This window comes from Ailuropoda melanoleuca, chromosome 1, assembly GCF_002007445.2.
Source record: "Ailuropoda melanoleuca isolate Jingjing chromosome 1, ASM200744v2, whole genome shotgun sequence".
Taxonomy (NCBI): Eukaryota; Metazoa; Chordata; class Mammalia; order Carnivora; family Ursidae; genus Ailuropoda; species Ailuropoda melanoleuca.
This window is the reverse complement of record NC_048218.1, coordinates 43,279,549-43,298,328: the sequence shown is the minus strand read 5'-3', so window position 1 is coordinate 43,298,328 and position 18,780 is coordinate 43,279,549. Positions and strand designations below refer to the sequence as shown.

The 18,780-nt window shown below is 38.9% G+C and overlaps 1 protein-coding gene across 10 annotated transcripts in view; it reads right to left on the bottom strand.

Annotated features, from left to right (window-relative positions):
• Nucleotides 1-18,780, bottom strand: part of EPHA6 (EPH receptor A6) — an 811,316-nt gene that overhangs the window by 10,100 nt on the left and 782,436 nt on the right. For 8 of the 10 annotated variants that reach the window (XM_034657115.1, XM_034657119.1, XM_034657140.1 and 5 more), the window contains 2 exons: nucleotides 5,507-5,700; nucleotides 3,024-3,095 (listed from right to left, as the gene is read on the bottom strand). In XM_034657115.1, coding sequence (XP_034513006.1) covers nucleotides 3,024-3,095; nucleotides 5,507-5,700 — 266 coding nt within the window. The remainder of the gene's footprint in view (nucleotides 1-3,023; nucleotides 3,096-5,506; nucleotides 5,701-18,780) is intronic. The other 2 variants (XM_034657124.1, XM_011225958.3) reach the window with 1 other exon arrangement.

Genomic DNA, 18,780 nt, shown 5'->3' with positions numbered 1-18,780 from the left:
CTTTACAGATAAAGGTGCCTAGTACAATAGCTGAAAAACAGTAGGCTTTCAACAAATGGCAATAATAGTTATTATTGATGATATATATTGGAATTTTATCCGGATTAGTATTGGTATTAACATCAGTATTATCATTGGCTTGTGCCAACAGCTCATGTGAATTAAATTTAGTTTTCTAACAGGTAGAAGTTTCACACTTCCTGATTAATATTTAATATTCTGTCTTCCACAAAGTTTTGCTAATCAATCAATTATAACACTGATTTTGGCTAGCCATTCATTTCTCTCTCATGGAAAATACCATTAAAAGTTGTAGTTACAGAAATTAAAACAAGTTGTCTACGACCTGGTATAAACAACCAGGCATGTGCTCGTTATCTATAGCCTAGACAGCGCTGAACAAGATCTTCTCAAAATGAAGGGAAAAATTCATACCCAATTGTTGAAAGTTACTACCCTCAGAAGACAGCATTATAGGTGCTTTATGAATTGGATGGAGGAGGTACTACCATTTAGTCTTAGTGTTTACTTGTGGTTCTCTAAAGCAGAGGTTCTTCATTATGACACTGGTTTGAACTTTCCCCTACTTTCATGATTCACACACTACTGGTAGCCAAGTACTTGAAAGTTCAACAATAGATTTATGTGTACTATGGAAAGAGGTGGTTCCAGTTCCTAAAAGCTAAAATATTTTAAGATCCCTAACTACGACCCAGTGGGTAGTGAGAACATTCCTAAGTGTCTTGACCTGGGCAGAGCATGATTTCTGAAGTGGTTAATTATCGTGGCCTGGTTCATCTGGTCAACTGCTGCCTATCCCTGGATGCCACTTTTTTAGCCGAAGTCATCAAAGAGCCCATAATCTGTTCATCAAAGAGCCCATAATCTGTAAAAAAAAATTTTGTCAGTGCTGGGGAGCTACAGCAGGGACTGGAAAGAAGTTTGTTTTTTTTTTTTTAAAGATTTTATTTATTTATTTGACAGAGATAGAGACAGCCAGCGAGAGAGGGAACACAAGCAGGGGGAGTGGGAGAGGAAGAAGCAGGCTCCCAGCGGAGGAGCCTGATGTGGGGCTGGATCCCATAATGCGGGGATCACGCCCTGAGCTGAAGGCAGACGCTTAATGACTGTGCCACCCAGGCGCCCCGAAAAGAAGTGTTATTTTCCCCGTACATGGCCACACTGTCCAAAAAGGCTTTGACCGGCTGACTTCGCCTTAGTGCTGCAGTGTGTGGAGGAATCAGGGGTGAGAGTTGAAGAGGTTGGAGAATTAATGTGTAGAATAATGTGGGAGGGGTGGGGAAGGTCGGGCTGGATGAAGGGACACTTATATAGTCATCAATCTACTTTATGCTATTAAACCACTGGACCTCAGATGTAACCCTGGCTGCATGGAATATGCTTGACTTGGGGTTCAGAGTAGCTACAGCATTTATCATGAGGGTCAGGAGGAAGGGAGTGAGAGGTGTTTCAAAGGTCATGGCCAGGCCCTGCTCCTAATGCTATTCTCCACATAGACTTGGCCTCAAACTGGGCCTTTTCTCCCAGAGGCTGTGCACCATGTGACAGCTTCAATACTTCTTTAAAAAGCAGGTTATAAGCAACATTGTAGAATGAATAAAAAGGAAGGTGGTTTGAAATTCACATTTATGAAAGGATGACTGTCTTTTAAATAAGGCACTTTTGCAAATTGTTTTTAAGTCAATTAGATTTAAAATTATACTTATAATATTGCTACGTTCACTTATACATCCACATACTTTCTTGAGTAGGAGAGAAGGTAAGAACTGTACAGAGATCTGAATATTCCCATGGGAGTGTGCCAGGCACAAGAATATCAGCATTATTCGGAACAGCTGCTCCAATGAAAGCTTTCTCTGATCAACATTTTTTTCTATTGGGTGTTCTGTCTTGTGAGAAGAGAAATTGTAGACACAAGATTTATAAAATTTCCAATATGCTAGTATAAAATTATTGAGCTGTGGGTTTTGCAGCCTTCCTCATTCCCCCTTTGTTGCCTTAATTTCTTCCCCTCTTACTATTCTGTCAAAAGAAAGGATAAAAGCTTCTCAGGTGAGTTGTTGAGAAAAAAGCAATTAGAGAGGAATAAAAACCACGGGGACCTAGTGGATGAGAGAGTTATGTCAGTATAGAAGTGTGAGACAACCCTGGGAGGCTGGGGATACTCAAGAGTCTAATAAGAGTACAGGCAAGTTTAATCAGAGTTGCTGTGGATTATACACTTAAACTCCTTTACCTGTTCGAGAGACAAATGGGCGGAGAGATTGAAATTCTACTCTTTGTCATGTTTCCTTAATCCAGCATCACACTATGATAGATGACTGGGCTTTGGGACTTGGGGGATGGTCAGTGCCAGTTTTATAAGCATAAAACAAAGCACACATCCTTCAGCTAACATCGCTATCCCTCATACCATGTCTCTTCCCTTTAAACAGTCTCAGTTCTCTGGGATCAGGGACAGGGTGGGTGGATGACATTGGAGGTGAAGAGGTTGACGAGATAACCTGCTCAGGCTGCTGTGAAATAAGAATGGTGATAACGGTTCAAGCATGGTACCCATAGAATTCTGTTTTCCTTTGTTTCTCCAAGAAAAGTATATTAAAGGCAAAAAACACCAGCACATAGATCTTTGTCAGAAACAAGGATAGCAAATCAGTCACAGAAACTTCCATTTGGTCTCCCAGATATTAGACTTCAGGATCGAATCAAACTGCCAACTTTATATAAAGTATCCAACTCTTGCCCATGTGTGGCGGTGCCATCACTGACTTGCCATGTGCTGGCCTGTCCACAGAAGACTGCACATCCCATTAAACCATACACTTCTGGCCTCGCGACATAAGCCCTTGTGTTGACTTTACCTCTGGATCATTTTGACTTTTTGGCATTTTCTCATCTTAAAGTCTTTATCAGTATTTTCCAGCTATGATAAACATTCATAATCTTGAAAAAGCAGGAAAGAAATTGTTTTATCTGCTTTTTTTCAAAAAGAAGGCTCTTACCTGCCTGCTTCTACAGCCATAGAACAGTTAGAGAGCTCTGTTGATGGGCACTGGCTGTGGGGTCCATTAACCCTATACCACAATGAGAGGCCCAGATTAAATGAGTTCAGTTTATAGATAACCAAAGTTCTTTTCCATTAACACACACTCATTGCATCAGCTCTGTCTCTTCAATGTCAACACATGTCCATCTCTTCAATAAAACATATAAAAACAAAAACCAAGAAACATTTTCTGTAACTACTTCTCTTTCCTTTCAGAGACAGGCTTCTGAGTACTTTTCTCTCTGACCTCATATTTATTCCTGCTCCATTGCAATCTGTCTTACACACTTTTATTCAAATGCTCTTGCTAAGGCTGCCCATAAAAACCTGACCACTTTGCTGCTAAATTCAGTGGACCCACTTCACTTTTCATCTTGCTGAAGCTTTGTGAAGACTTGGACATTACACTCCTTGAAACTCACCCCACTTTTGACTTCTATGACACTGCTTTTTCCTGGCTTTCATAATATTACCAGTCTGGCTCTTCTTTCTCAGTCTGGCTCTTTTTTCTTGGTCTCCTTTGGGTACTCTCCTTCAGCTCATTTCTTAAATCTTGGTGTTCCAGAGAACATCCTAACCTCTTTCCTTCTGTTAATTTTCATACCTTATAGTCTCCATGGGTCATCTCAGCTATGTGTGAATCTTCAGCTACAGTCTCTATGTTGATGATCTTCAAATCTTTAGCCCAGATCTTTCCACCTGAGGTTCAACCTACAAATATAACTGCCTGTTGAACATCTCCACCTACCTGCCCCACAGGCATCTTCAATTCAGCTTATTTGAAATGGTCTCATTTCTATTCCAAAACCCTATCCTTCTTTCTCTTAGCGGTAATATTATCGGCCAGCTTGTGTAAGAAAGTAACTTGACAGAATCCTTGACACTTTTCTCTCCTCCCCACTCCATAGTCAATCAAAGACCAAGACACATTGTTCTCCTTGCCTGAGAACAAATCCATCCTCTTACCCGCTGACCCCAAACTTATTCCCATTTCATGAGTTAGGTATTAATTTTTTCTAGTTTGGGTTTCTGTAAACATACAACTGTCTCTGTTTCTAGTCTTGTTCCTTGTTTTCACTCAGTCTAAATCAGCTCTAGAGTGATCTTTTAGAAACGCAAATGTGATCCTGCCATTCACTGGCTTAAAATCCTTCACTGAGTGCCCTTTTATGATAAAATCCTAAATCGCCCCCCCCAGCCTCGTCCTTTACTGCTTCCTCCATTGGACTGCTTTAGGGAAGATGGGCTAGAGTAATAGTTTAATCTCTAGCTATTTCATGCTCGGCTTCACTTTACTGAGGCTGCCAATTAGTGATTTAGAGGTGAACTCTTATGTGCTCTGCAGTGAACTGAGGTCTGCTTAAGTAGTCCTTGAAGAGCCTTTGGCCTTATTATCACAAAAAAACCTGCACTGACTTGAACCTGCGACCTAAAGTTGAACATCTGTATAACCTGTTGGCTGTCCCCTGAGTTAGGAAAGTGAGTTTTGGAAATGCTTTAGTTATTTCTAAGTCCAATTTGGCCTAAATACATATATTCTCAATTTGATAATATTTTATTTTTTTATTTTTTTTTAAAAGATTTTATTTATTTATTCGACAGAGAGAGAGAGACAGCCAGAGAGAGAGGGAACACAAGCAGGGGGAGTGCGAGAGGAAGAAGCAGGCTCATAGCGGAGGAGCCTGATGTGGGGCTCGATCCCAGATCGCTGGGATCACGCCCTGAGCTGAAGGCAGACGCTTAACCGCTGTGCCACCCAGGCGCCCCTGATAATATTTTAAATGTAATCTTTTCAGAAATAGATAATAGTGTTTTTTTCCCTTCTACTCTCCCCTTCTTATAATTGCTTTTTAGAGAGAGGTGAGTAGATCTTCTCAACTCTACTGACTTTTATAAAATGGTATATGAGCGCCTTCATTTTCTTGTCTTGTCATCTGTCTTTTTCTAGTTTTAGAAATGGAAAGTAACAACAGCTGGGTGTGATCATATCAGCGGGAAACATCCTCACTCCTGGCTGATTCACAAATTGCCCCTGTCTTGCTTGCCATTTCAAACAGAGGGACAGAGCATAGAATGGACAAGAAAATTAAAGAAGCCGTGATACACACAAATTCTACTCACAGAGGATAAGGCAGGATCGGTAAATAAAGGATATACGAACACCAAAGACCCCCACGAGAAAAAAGTATACCAAAAGCAACTCAGAAAAATTAGATATGGAGAGGACAAAAGGAGAACCTGTTTTTTTAAAGACAAAAAAAACCATTAACTGTTGCTTTTTACAGCTGATAAATAAAATATGGTTTGTATAACATATTCTAAATGGTCGGCAACTAGACAGTTATCACGGTAAAGTCTCTCCTCTCTACCTGTTAGTCCTGTCTATAGCCTGAGGGAAATGATTATCAAGGGGAAAAAAATCAACACCATGCATCTTACACGAGGATGTCCTCCACCAGGGTGTGAAGGGCACTGGGATTGCGGATCAGTTTGTCAAGGAAGCTGACGATGTCAGTAAATTTTGGTCTGTGGTTTCTCTCCTTCTGCCAGCAATGGAGCATCAGCTGGTGTAGAGACGCCGGGCAGCCCATGGGAGCCGGAAGCCTGTAACCTTCTTCAATGGACAGAATGACCTAAATGCAAACACACACGTTAGTCTCTTACTTTTTGGGACCAATAACACAATATATGCTAAGTTATAATTCCTTCTGATACAGGACGTAGAAGCCAAAATATTGGTAAGCATGAAAACAGCCCGAACAAAGGTAAATACAAAAGTTGCAAGTCTCTACATTAATATCCTGTGTGATTTTGCTGGAAAGTCTCAAAACCCAATTAGGGCATCAGAAAGTCAGCATAAGATTGATGAGTTTTGTGCAAACCACGTGTGACAAATGTGTTAAGTAAAATTGTACCTCTGCTTGAAGCACTGAACTCCTGAGTCATTTTTTATCCTTTTATAATAATGTCAGTGTGTATTCTTTTGCTGGCTATAATTCCTTCTTTCTTCTTTATTGCCTATTTAATTTCTCTTTGCTTACTTCTGCCTTTCCCTTAGTCTGACACTAATGTGATTAGGAAGTCATCTCAGAACTCCTAAGGTCATTCAATCCTTGAAATGCTCTCGGTGGCTGGCTGAAGGCCACACAGCAACAGGAGTATTCAAGCCTGAGTGTCCTCGGGGCCACTCTCCAATAGAAATCTTTGTTCCTTCTGTCCACCATGATAGCAAGTAGTCACATGTGGCTGTTGAGTGCTTGAAATGTGGCTAATAAGACTGAGGAACTCAATTTTGGGTTTTAGGTCATTATAATTCATTAAAATTTAAATTTAAATAGCCACATGTAGCTAGTGGCTACTATATGGGACAGAGAGGCTCTAGGGAAAGGAATCTCTGTAAGAAGTTGAAGTTAAGAGTAACAACATGATGACAATAAGACAATAAGGTGTTTTGTTTTGTTTTGTTTTCGAACTCAGGAAATCATATATAAGATAAGGCAGGAGATTCATCTATTTCATATATGGGCTACCTGGGAATCTCCTAATAATTCAATATAATCGACTCTGAATTTATACAGCTTATTTTTTGTATGATCAAAGTATTCATGTGATCATTTATCTTCTTTTTTTTTTAAGATTTTATTTATTTATTTATTTTATATAGAGAAAGAGAGAGCATGAGCAGGGAGAGAAGCAGAAAGAATCTGAAGCAGGCTGTGCTGAGTGTGGAGCCCAACATGGGGCTCCATCTCACGACCTGAAACCGAGAGTCAGATGCTTAACCAACTGAACCACCCAGGCGCCCCATTATGTGACCCTTTATTCTTATATCATCTCTGGGAGAACGAAAAAAGAAAGGGTCTACTCCCCATTTTTGAGGTAGGACGCTCAGGAACAGACTCATTGTTAAAGACAGGCACAACTCAACCTCAAGCCTGCCCTCCATCAACAACAGAAACACAAAAATGCAAGTGCTAAGATTGTTAACCGGAGACCTCTCTTTATCGTAGCATCAGCTACGCACTTTCTGTAATTTGTAAAAACACATCCTAATTTCTTCTTTAATTGACAGTATTTGACAGGACTCTGAAATATCCATATTAATGCTAGAGACAGTTTGCCAAAAGGAGCAATAATATGCCTACAAGAACCTCTTAACTGCTAAGCTTTAGCTTTTTGGTAATAGGGAATTTCTCATAATCCCCTCAGTGTCTGTGACCAGAACACTTTAACCTATCAGGATACTAGCATTTTTGTATTCATTTCATCCCTTACTGAACAGGATTTTTTCTTATCTGTTTTCTGATTATTTTTGCTACTAACGAGGCTTGGATTTTAAGACCTTTTGCAACACATTTTAGTAAAACAGGATGTGTGTAAAATGCTTTTTAGAAATCAAAACTACTGTGGCTAGTTCTGAAAAGTAGCTAAGAAAAACAAGACAGAATTCCATTATAAAAAGACTTTAAAATCCCACCCTAGGAGAGCACTCTAGTTGATTTGCTATAGTTACCTAATTATAGGTGCATAGAATAAAATAGATGACAAATGAGGTTATACTTTGAGAAAAAAATTAGCTGCTTTTATTGAGTATCTATTATGTGCTAGGTGATTTGCATCTTTTTCTTCATTGACTGCTTATAGTAACTCAATACGATGGTTGTTGTTATCCCTATTCTTTTTTTTTTGAGTGGAGCCCAACACGGGACTTGAACTCATGACCCTAAGATCAAGACTGAGCTGAGCTAAGATCAAGAGTTGGATGCTTAACTGAGCCACCCAGGTGCCCCTTATTGTCCTTATTCTTAAGCAAAAAATAAATAAATAAATAAAAAATTTAGACTCAGAGAGGTTAAGAAAATTGCCCAAATTCACACAGCATAGAAGGCAGAATTAGCATTTAAATTGAGTTCCATTAGCTTCCAAACTTTTTCTCTGATCATTCCCCAGAAATGCTTTTCAGTTCTCATGATAAACCTTCCTTTCCAATTTTATATCAATTAACAGGATTTTAGGAGTGATTTCCATGTTACCTTTTGCCATAGCACCTGGTAATTTGACTTCATTGTTTTTATTTGGATCTTCAATTTTATATTCTGGGTAAATCAAACACATATTTACTTCACAGTTTGCAAAATGTTATCTCAGCCTGAACAGAGTCATTTCTAAATGCTTTGGAGTCTTGTACACATTTCTATTATTGTATCTATTACATTGTATTGTAACTATTCCTCTGCTTTTCTGCTAAGGCTATACATACTTGAAAGCAGGAATTATGTCTGTAGGTTTTACCTTCTCATCATTTAGTATGGTGACTGACACATTAATAAATGTTATTGAACAAAACCAAAGCTATTAGAAGAAATTTCTGGATTTGTTTTGATTGAGCAGCAGATTCTTAGAAAACCTGAAGTTTTAAACTACCCAAGATGGATTCAAAGTATGAGCATGGCAGCGTTGGCAATCCCCTCTGAAGGAAGTATTAATCAAAAATTGGTGCATGAAGGAGCTTTCTCCAAATTGATCTCATGACCTCACTTTCGTTTGCTTGGACAATGAGCCAGTGAGACTGGGGCTTGCTATTCTCCAGGAGAGAAGGACTGGACCTAAATTCAGCTTTCTGTAAGACTGGTGGCTTCTTCCTCCTGTCTAGTGGGGTTACTATTTCCCAGTGGCTTCATGGTCCTTAGCTGACTTTGCTAGATGACAACTGCAAATAATTAACACCCAATGCAGACTGCTTGGTGCCAAGTGGGTTGTTCATATTCTCTTTTGACAAAATGGCTCTCATAATTGTCCTGTAAAAGGAGAGTGGGGTCCCTTGTCTGGAACATTTATCCCTAATGAGTTCAGCAGTGTTTCTGGCCCCAGCATGCTTTTCTGTGGGGACAGTGGCCTTTTCTTCTTGCTGACCTCTGACTTTTACATTTCCTTAATTCTTTAACTTGTGACCTTGTAAAATTTTTTGAGCCCTGTATCATTTCAGGTGTCATATATGAAGGGTCCTTGTAGGTTAATAGTAACAACAGTAACAACAGTGACAATAGGAGCTAACTATTAGTGAGAGCTCTTGGATACTTCCAGGTACCAGTTCTACATGATTTACATGTATCAACTCTTTTAATCCTCAGAATAACCCTGTGAGGTGGGCATTATTGTTATCCCTATCTTACAGACAAGAAATGTAAATAGAGAGAGGTTTAACTTGCTCAAGATTCCACCCCTAAAAATTCTGGTTTCAAGGAAGCCAAAAGAAGAGATTTAAGCAATCTGAACCACAAAATGGTTAAATGACAACATCTTTCTAATGGATTTTTAAATTTATTCATCCAAAGAGATATATTAACCATTTAACATGTACTATTGAGCATGCTATGTATAAGAGGTAACAAATGGCTAAGAAATATCTGTCTTTAGGAAACATATAATCTAGTGAAGAAGACTGGGGAGTTTGAATACCATAAATGCCAGGTAGAACAGGGAGTTAATGGGAACATGTGGAAGAAGTGCCTAACCTACCCTTGGGAAGGCTTCTCAGAGGAGGTGAGCTGGAGCTTACAGGAAATGTAGACGGTAGCAGGGTCAACTAGATAGATTGAAGGGAGGAGATGTGATCTGATCAGGGAATGAAAGTAGATTTGTGCAGCTAGAATAGAGCTTTCAAAGAGAGGGACGGCAAGATTTGAGGCTGGAAGGTTAAGTAAAAATTGTATTTCTTAGGATCATGAATGATTTTGTATGCTACAAATGACTTTTTGCAAAGGGAAAAAGGTTTTAGCAAGTAAATGACATTAGATTTGCCTTTGGGAAGCTCAATCTGGCTTCAGTGTGGAGAGCACATTGTAAGGAGCGGGAGGCCAGGAAGGAGGCTTGCAGTGATTCAGGCAAGAGATCAAGATGGCCTTACTGGAGGCAGTGGCTGTGGGATACATGAAGTGGACTGATTTGATGGAAACACAGGATAGGGTTAAGGTTAAGTGTGGCAGGACAGGTTTTTGGCTTGGTCAACTGGTAAAGACAGAGGCCACAGGAGAAGAAACAATGTGGGGGCTGGAGTGATGTTGAGTTCAATTTCCTTTGAGCTTTCTGGTTTCAGATTCAAGTAACATATATAACTTTGAGAGCTTATTATGTGCCACGCTCTGGCCCAGCTCACTTTATTTAGGTCTCAAATTACCTTATTATGTGAGTATGGTTATGCATATTTTATAGGTAAGAAAGCCGATGCTCAAACTGATAAAAAGATTGAGTCAGTATTGCATAGCTAATAATTCCGTGAAAAACAGACTGATATTATCATCTCGATAGCCTCTGGATCATGGTAGTGGAAGTGAACATCTGTCCTGAGTCTTTACCCAGATCCCTGACGTTTCAGAATGAGATCCCGAGCCTCTCTCACCGTCTTGTACACTCCATGCTGCCCTCTCGCCTCCCTGCAGATGCCGGCCACAGCCGCGGCTCGTGCTCAGCCTTCTCTGCAGGTTTTTAGATCTATCAACTACAGGACATAGAACTTTATGAGGTGGTCATGCAGACGCCTTAGATTTATTTTGTTCAAAACTTACCCCATTCCTCCTCTGGGATTCCCATCTTTTGCAAAGGGTACCACTGTTCATCCAGTAACTGAAGGAGTCGTTTGGGTCTCCCTCCTCCCTGAAGCTCAAAAGTAACTGAAGTCGTGCTGATTCTACTGCCTTCATGTATTTTAAATCTGCTATTTTAAATTCTCCCTCCAAATGATTTCTTTCCCATTTTGATAACAGTCTCCTAACTAGTCTACTTGTCTTCCTTTCCCTTCTCCAAACATCTCCCACAGTGCAGCTGAAGCAATCCTGAGGTCGCGCTGTGATCCCATTCTCCCATGTCTGAAATTCTGCAGCAGGTGCCTTGAGCCTGGCTCTCAGTCCTCACCTCTGGCTGCGTCCAGGCCTTTGCTGTGGTCACTAAAGAACACTCGTACTCTTTCAGCTGGGCGAGCTGGACCCCTCAGGAGCACCAACTGTTTCTTTTTCCTGTATGTTCCCAGCATCTAGCACAATGCCTTGTCCAGTAAAAAAACAGAGCTTCAATGGTCACATATGTGATGTAGGAAAACTGTATTTTATGAGCAGCTTGAGAAAACCTATATTAACCTTTATCTTCATAAACATGTCTTTTGTGAGCAGCTTTGTTTTATAGGTATTTTCTGATTCTTTAGTTAAGGACTGACAAGGAGCCGGAAGCATATGGGGTGCTTTGTCTAAAAGACTAATTGAGGTTTGTTGTTTTAGGATATGAAGGGGTGATAATTAACTAGAGAGAATTTTATAACAGTTTGGTTTATGATAGTTGTAGGCTGTCATCCTTTGGAGAAGAGTTATATAAGGTTAAACCCTTATTTAAAAATGCAAGAAGAAAATTAAAATAAAGTGAAAAAAATATGAAAATGACTACAGTAATAATTTCCATGCAGAGGTAGAAGGAATTAGATTCTGTCAGAATTTATTATCTAAAACCTGGCTGGTTATTCTAAATAGACCGTACTGGTTCCTTGTCATTGAGACCGCAATTTTTAGCAGCCTAGAATCAACATAAGGCTCAGTTGGGGCACGTAGCAGACTGTTCTGCTCTTGCTGAATCTGATGAGTTTTCCAATTGTGTTGACAGTTTCTGAATCAAAGCAGGCAATGTGCACCTTTTATTAAACCAGGCAAACAAGAAGTAGACAGTCAATATAAAGACGCTGAGACATCCCTGAACAATACCATTGAACAAGGACTGCTCGGGCTGTGCAGGGAATCACATTTTTATGTTATAAGACTGCTAAGTATCTCCAAAAAGAAGCATATTGAATTTAGTTATTCATACTTTCTTTTAAAAGAAACTGTCTCAAAATTTTTAGTCTACTGAAATGTACATTAGTAAATGGAATGTGAAATGATTTTATTTTTATCTTCCCTCTAAATATTCATCATGGCTTTGTGGAAAACCTATAGTCTCAGGTAGAATGGGGATGGTGAAGCAAAGGATCCCAGTATACACTTCCTTTTAGGATATTTGATTTGTAATACAATAATACTGGAAACAGTGGTAATCTATTTTCCTGATATGCAATATAAAGGTTGTGTCTACATGAGAGAGAAAAAAAAAAGGAAGGAAAGATGTGGTTATAAGGAAATAATGTTTATAATCTTATACTAATTTTCTTATTCAGTATTTTTCAACATTCAGGATTTAAAATTCAGTGAAATTCAATCAAGAATAAAATTCAGGGTACAGAAAGAAAAAAGGGTACAGAGTAGTGAAAGAAAAAGGTACAGGAAGAAAACATTTTTTTCAGAGGCTCATCTGTAAATTGTAAATCATTAGGGCATGGAAACCTAAGATTTCTTTTTTAACTTGAAGATAAAAAATTTCTTAAAAGTCTACAGTTAAGGCAGTTCCCAAACCTCACTTTCTGGAACTCACCATAGAACGTCAAGGACCTTTTTAAAATGAAGAGTACTTGTCCTCAGTAGCTTACCACCTTTGAGACTGCTGAATGAGAGGACAAAATGGAGAATAACAGAAGTGTAGGTCTCTCAGAGGTTAGAAGTTGTTGATGATAAGATTTGTCATTTGGAAAATCTTTTACCCCTAACAGTTGAAAGTCATACTTGTTGTGACAGATAACTAACACTTCCTACGTAAGAATTTTTCGGCTTGTAAGTCACGCAAAGAGCATCAGTGAAGGAGTCCCCTGAACTGTATCAAAGTCTGAAAATGTCACTAACAAACTCATTCGTTGGGCAGGTGTCTGTCTCCTCATTAACGAAGAAAGAAGAACTGGTTTCAGTGCTTGCAATAGCACCTCTTAGCTCAAAAAGCTGTTTCTAGAGTCACTGAAACTGACGTCTTCATCTGCTGGGCCTTCGGTAACATCTCCACAGCTTCAGGTTCTGTAACCTCCAGGTCTAGATTTGGCCTTGACGGAAAGGGACTATTTCCCACAGAGTTCCAAACGCAGGAGACAAAAATCCAGACAGGGCCAGAGACTATGCTGGCAAACTAAGACTAAGAAGCTATGGAAATATAGTTTATGAGACAAAGAAAAGGGGGATTTTAAAACGTCCTCTTTGTAAATGCTCCAAAGAGAGCAAAAGATGGAATAAAAATTTTAAGAGCTAAAGATTGTAAATATATTTCAATATGTAAATATATTGAAGGTATAATTAATTTTTTATGAAAACATTACTGGCATGTATACATTTTCTAGGTTTGTGGTCATTTAGTTACAAAAAAGTTTCCCTTGAAGATTACCCTGTGGTAAGAACATATTGGTTATTGGTTTCCTCTACTTGGAACTTAACCATTTGAATTATTCACAATGGTGATTGATTGCCTTTCATAATATTCCCTATTACTCTTGACTCTAGTAGACATGCATCATGGTAGTCTAATTAGTATGTATTTAATTAAAATACTGCTATTGCCTATGTACCGATAGAAGTTATTGAAAAATTGAGAAAAGGAAGGCCATTTTGACAATTGCCTTGATAGAGTATATATTCAAATAAATGCAAAAATTCCCTCAGTAATATGGAAAGGTTGAAATAATGGGACTGGGCCTTTAGCAATTTCCTGTATCTTACACAGATCATTTCACAGAGACCATTACATAATAAAGAAGAGTTTGGAAAATCTAATCAGAGACAAAAATTGGAAATGACCGGAATCTGAGTCATAAAATCAAACTGCATTTCTAGGTAAGTGGATTCTACCCATCCACCACTCTTGGCTGAAATACTGACCTATAATTGTAAAGGTTATAGAATTATGAGGACAAACAAGAAATATGGTAAAAGGTTATTTTCTTCCTTTATACATTTTGAAAAAAGAAATCAATTCCAATAAGGTCAAAAGGTTCTTTTCAATCACATCACCTATAAAAAGAAAACCCTGAAGATAAACTCCAATTTTTTTTTCTTCAGGTAAGCTTCAGAAAGCAATTTAAAGCAAGAGTATTATTCCATAAAAGCTTTCAAAAACTAAGGAGACCAAACCCCACAGAAACACTGAGGCAGCAGTATGTTTCCTAGTAAGCCTCAAATGAGATGTTCCCTAATACTGGCTCTCTTTTTGGGAAAATGAACCAGCTTAGTAGCATATGCCTAAATGACACCATACCTGCGAGAAATTTGGGTTTCAAATTGCTTCAAGGAGTTTTTTTGCTTTTTGTTTTTGTTTTTGTTTTGTTTTGTTTTTTTTTAAACAGCATCACATCAGGGAAAAAACAAGACAAAACAAAACAAAACCCAAGACTCTGGTCTTGTGTTCAGATCATTAGTTCGAGCCAAGTCGCCTCTCATTTATGTGATGTTAGTTTTTTCCCCTACATATTAGCTCTGTGGGGATTTGGTTATTTAATGTTGCCTGCTGTTCATGTTTTGCTTTTATTTTCTTCTGTTAAGCACATTATACAGTGTAAGTGTTGGAAGAACCGCAGTGCCCTTTGGTGTCATCTTTGGAACTTGCATGGCTCCTAGCATTACACTGTACTCCCATCGTATAACAAACAACAATTACTTTGAACTTGGGTGAAAAACATTACCCAGCAGTACCTTTAAGAAAAGAAGAAAAAAAGCTAGGAAACAGCAAGGAGCTATACACCTTCAACATTATCTGGGACATGCTTCTGGTAGTAGGCTAAATTTGTCCATCATTAGAATCTGATTTCAGCTACTGCTGTATATACTTTTGAGAAATGTAATAAATATGGTACATTTCATAAATTTTTAATATCAAGACACGGAACACTACAAAAAAGATTTATAGTTCCAAACAACAGCGAGTCAATCTGCATTCTTTTGCTAATAGAAAACAACAAAAACACTTCTCTTGTGACAGAGTGGCATACATAATTAAAGATCCTTTCATTTCGTTATGCAGAACCTCTGTGGTATAGAGAGTCCTTTGAAAATTAGACTTCACAGTATAGCTTAGAGGGTAAAAGCATGCACTTTGGAGTAAGCAAGGGGCTTGAACTTTAGTTCTACTATTAACTAGCTAGTAACCTTGGGTGAGTTGTTTAAACTTTTCTAGGGAGTCTCAGTTCTCTTATCTAGAAAGGGGAGTAATAGTATTTATTTTAGATAATTATTTTGAAGATTAAATGAGCTAATAATCTAAAATACTTGGCTCATAATAAGCTCAGAAAATGCAAACTATGATTATTACATTTGATTAATTAAACACCTTCTACGTACCAGGTGTTTCACATACATTATCTTTAATTCTTTTGAATCCGGCAGTTGAGTATTCTGAATCCTGTTATGGATAGCATCTCAGAAAGCCTAAACCCCCTGCCTAAGATAACACAGCCAGTGAACTGCAGAGCTGGGATTTGAATCCAGCTCTTTCTAAAGCAGTGGCTCTTCACTGGCAGTGATTTTGCACCCCATCTCTGACTGGGCAATGTCTGGGGCCATTTTTGGTTGTCATGTCAGGGAAGGTGGTGGTGACATCTAGTGGATAGAGGCCAGGGATGCTACAGAACACCGTACAATGCACAAGGCAGCCCCCTCCCCCCCGCCCCGCAACAAATAATTACTCAGCCCAATATGTCAGTCTGTCAGTAGTTCTGAGTTTGAGAAACCTTGCTCCAAAGCACTCATGATCTTGCCAATATACCAGCTGCCTCACTAGAATACAGTGATGCGCCATGTTAATGTCTTGGTGCCCTTTGATACTGCAATAAATAAAGTTGCTCTTGAAAAAAAATTTGTACTAAAAAAGGACAAAATAGTATCTCTCTGGCAACACGACTGCTTTCTTTCGGGGACTTACCCCCTCACTGCATGTAGTTATGGGGAAAATGCCAATGACAGCGCTCCACCGGCCTCTAAAGGCACGGGCTGGTACATAAAGCCAGCTGGGCCAATCACAGTATCCATCTCCCCGGCGTGGTTTTGGTTCAGGGTTGGGCAGGACCCTGACAGAGCCAACTAGAATCTTCTCTGGGATTGGTAGGTGAATTTTCACAGAGGAAAAAGGTTTCACTCTGCTGAGTTTGCTAAGCTGGAATGCTGAGCCCTGGGGTGTGAAGAGTACAACAAAGAGGACCTTTGCAGTAGGAGAAAAGGAGGTCAGCGGACTAGGGAAGCACTACAAACCCTGCATGATCCCCGGGATTCAGCACCACTAACCTTCTTAGTCTTATGAATGAAATTTTTTAAAAAAATTTTTACTCAAGTTAGTTTATGTTGAGTTTCTGTCATTTATAATCAAAAGAATGCTTAATAATAGAGTATGCATGCTTTTTTCTGGCATATATTAAAAAAACCCCAACAATTATGTCCCGTTCAGAGTGTTGCCTATTTAAAAAAAAAAAAAAAAAAAAAGAAGGCATGAGGACTACCCTTGAGGAATGCACATTCTCCTTGGGGGCAGGGCTAGGACTTAGGAATATCAGAACTTCACATTCTCATCTACACAGTGTCCTCCTGGAGAGAAGGGTCTGGGTTTTCTAGTTCTCCCTCACCGCCCACAGGCACACCTGGCCCAGTGACTGGCACATGTTTAATAAGTAACTGCTGAAGAGCTAAGCGGATGGCACCTGCTGTTATGTTTGTTAGGCCTTTTATGGACTAATCTTGTATACTCTTTTCTCGTTTCCTTTCCCTCACGTACGATACCACTGACCTTTGGGAAACTCATTATATTATTCACTAAAATAGATTCTACAAACTCAGAATTGTTCACTGTAATAAAACATGCCATGGTCTACAGAATAGAGGGACTCTTTCATAAAAACGATCTGAAATTTCCTAAACTCATTTAAAATCATAAAACATGTTAACATTCTGTATTCAATTAAGCCCATAGCTTAGTTAAACTCACCAAAATGTAGTAAAAATATAAAATATTCAAACAGAGTGTAGTTGGATTTTTATTGTCCAGAATATTACTTTCCTTATTTAAAATGCACCTTGGCAAACAAAAGACTATACTTTGACCAAACAAATGAGAAATGCAGAACAAATAGGGAATAACCAGTTTTTGGAGAGGAGCAGCTGGGAAAGTTTTGATTAAGCTATTTCTGCTTCCAAACAGAAATTCTGGTTACAGGATCTGTCACAGATATGCTGACTTCCAATATGTTAAGCTAAACAGAATTTCAACTCTTTACAGCAGCAGCAAAAATAGTCACAAGATACATAAAAGATTTTAGCTCTTACCACTTTGCTCTGGTCTTGTATTGATCTGAGGACCTCAAGAGTTTGAATCCCTCCCCCACCCAGAACTTTTTGTTCTCCTATTTTCAGATTCTTGCTTGAATACTGTTTGGTAACCACTCAGAGACAATGAAAATTTCCAGCTTAGAGCCTACCTGGCCCTCAAAAAACAATCAAGCTCTGGGTGGAGGGCACGTTCACGTTCAGCCCTGGGCTGTAGGCATTGGCAATCCTGAACAAATGAGAATGGGCTTAATGTTGAGAGTCTATTACTGGAGAAAGCAGCTTCCTCTGGTTCCAGATAGAGTCTCTGTGGCCAAATGAGGTCTAACAGACAGAATCATTCTCTAAATGGTCATCTTGGCCACATATCATCAATATCCGTGGCCAGAATGGCTGGGTAAGTTGTTGGGCAAGATCCGAGAAGGGAGGGGTAGTCAACAGAGTTGGGAACTCTCTAGGCAGCAATTAAGAACGATTTACATCGTAGTCTATGGTGGAAATTACAGATTTGGACAATTTCCCCTCAGAGGCTGCTGCTCTCCTAAAAAATCTGTCTTGTGCTGTGATATCTTAAATGTGTACGTGCTGTGTTCTGTGGAAGTCCTAGCTCCTTCTCGGTCCCTCCGCAGAGACTCAGGAATGTGCTAAACTTCAGAAAAGAACCATCTGAATCATTCCTTTGCCGAGACAAGTATGATCATTTCTCCAGAGATGATACAAATCGTAGCTTCTTATTGTTAAAAGGGATATTAAAAATCACCTAACCCAGTCCTTTTATTATATTTATTGGTCATGAAGCTTAGGTGCTTTGAAAATTAAGTGGCTTTCATGGTTGAATTATAGCCTACATAATGATGGCCATGGTTACTTAATTGGTGGTATAGCATAACCTGGCTGGTAAGATGATAACCCAAGGGGAAGGAAAAATAATGGAACTTCTCTGTATGTTTTTTTAATCTCATCCTACTATAAGAAACATTACTCATAAACGTTTAAGAAGAATAACTAATTATGACTTTTATGAGAATGTAATTGGCAATATATATGATTATTTCAAAATCAGCCCCCTAGCATTTTTTTATCCTCTTTTTATGTTCTTTTCCCCCAAAGCAGTGATTATCAAGTTACAATACTAGTTTTTCTCTTATTTACTTTGTTTACAGTCTGTCTCCCCTCCGCTGGAATGTGAGCTCCACGAGGGCAAGACATCACTGGCCCTACATGGGGAGCTACATGGACTGTAAACCCAACCACCAAGAAAGAAGCAGTTATTTCCTCTTCTCTTTTCCTTGCCCATGTCTTATCCTAGAAGTTTATTAGCATGTCCTCTAAGACCACCATCAAATCACTTACTATATGATTCTAGGGAATCCTGTTGCATTTGTGGACCTCAGTTTCATAAGCAAGTTGGACTTGGGCTGGACTATATATAATATTTGTTCCAGGTATAATATTTGTTCTCTGTTCTATTTCTAGTTCCAGGAACAGAGAAGTCACCCAATAAATATTTTTAAATGA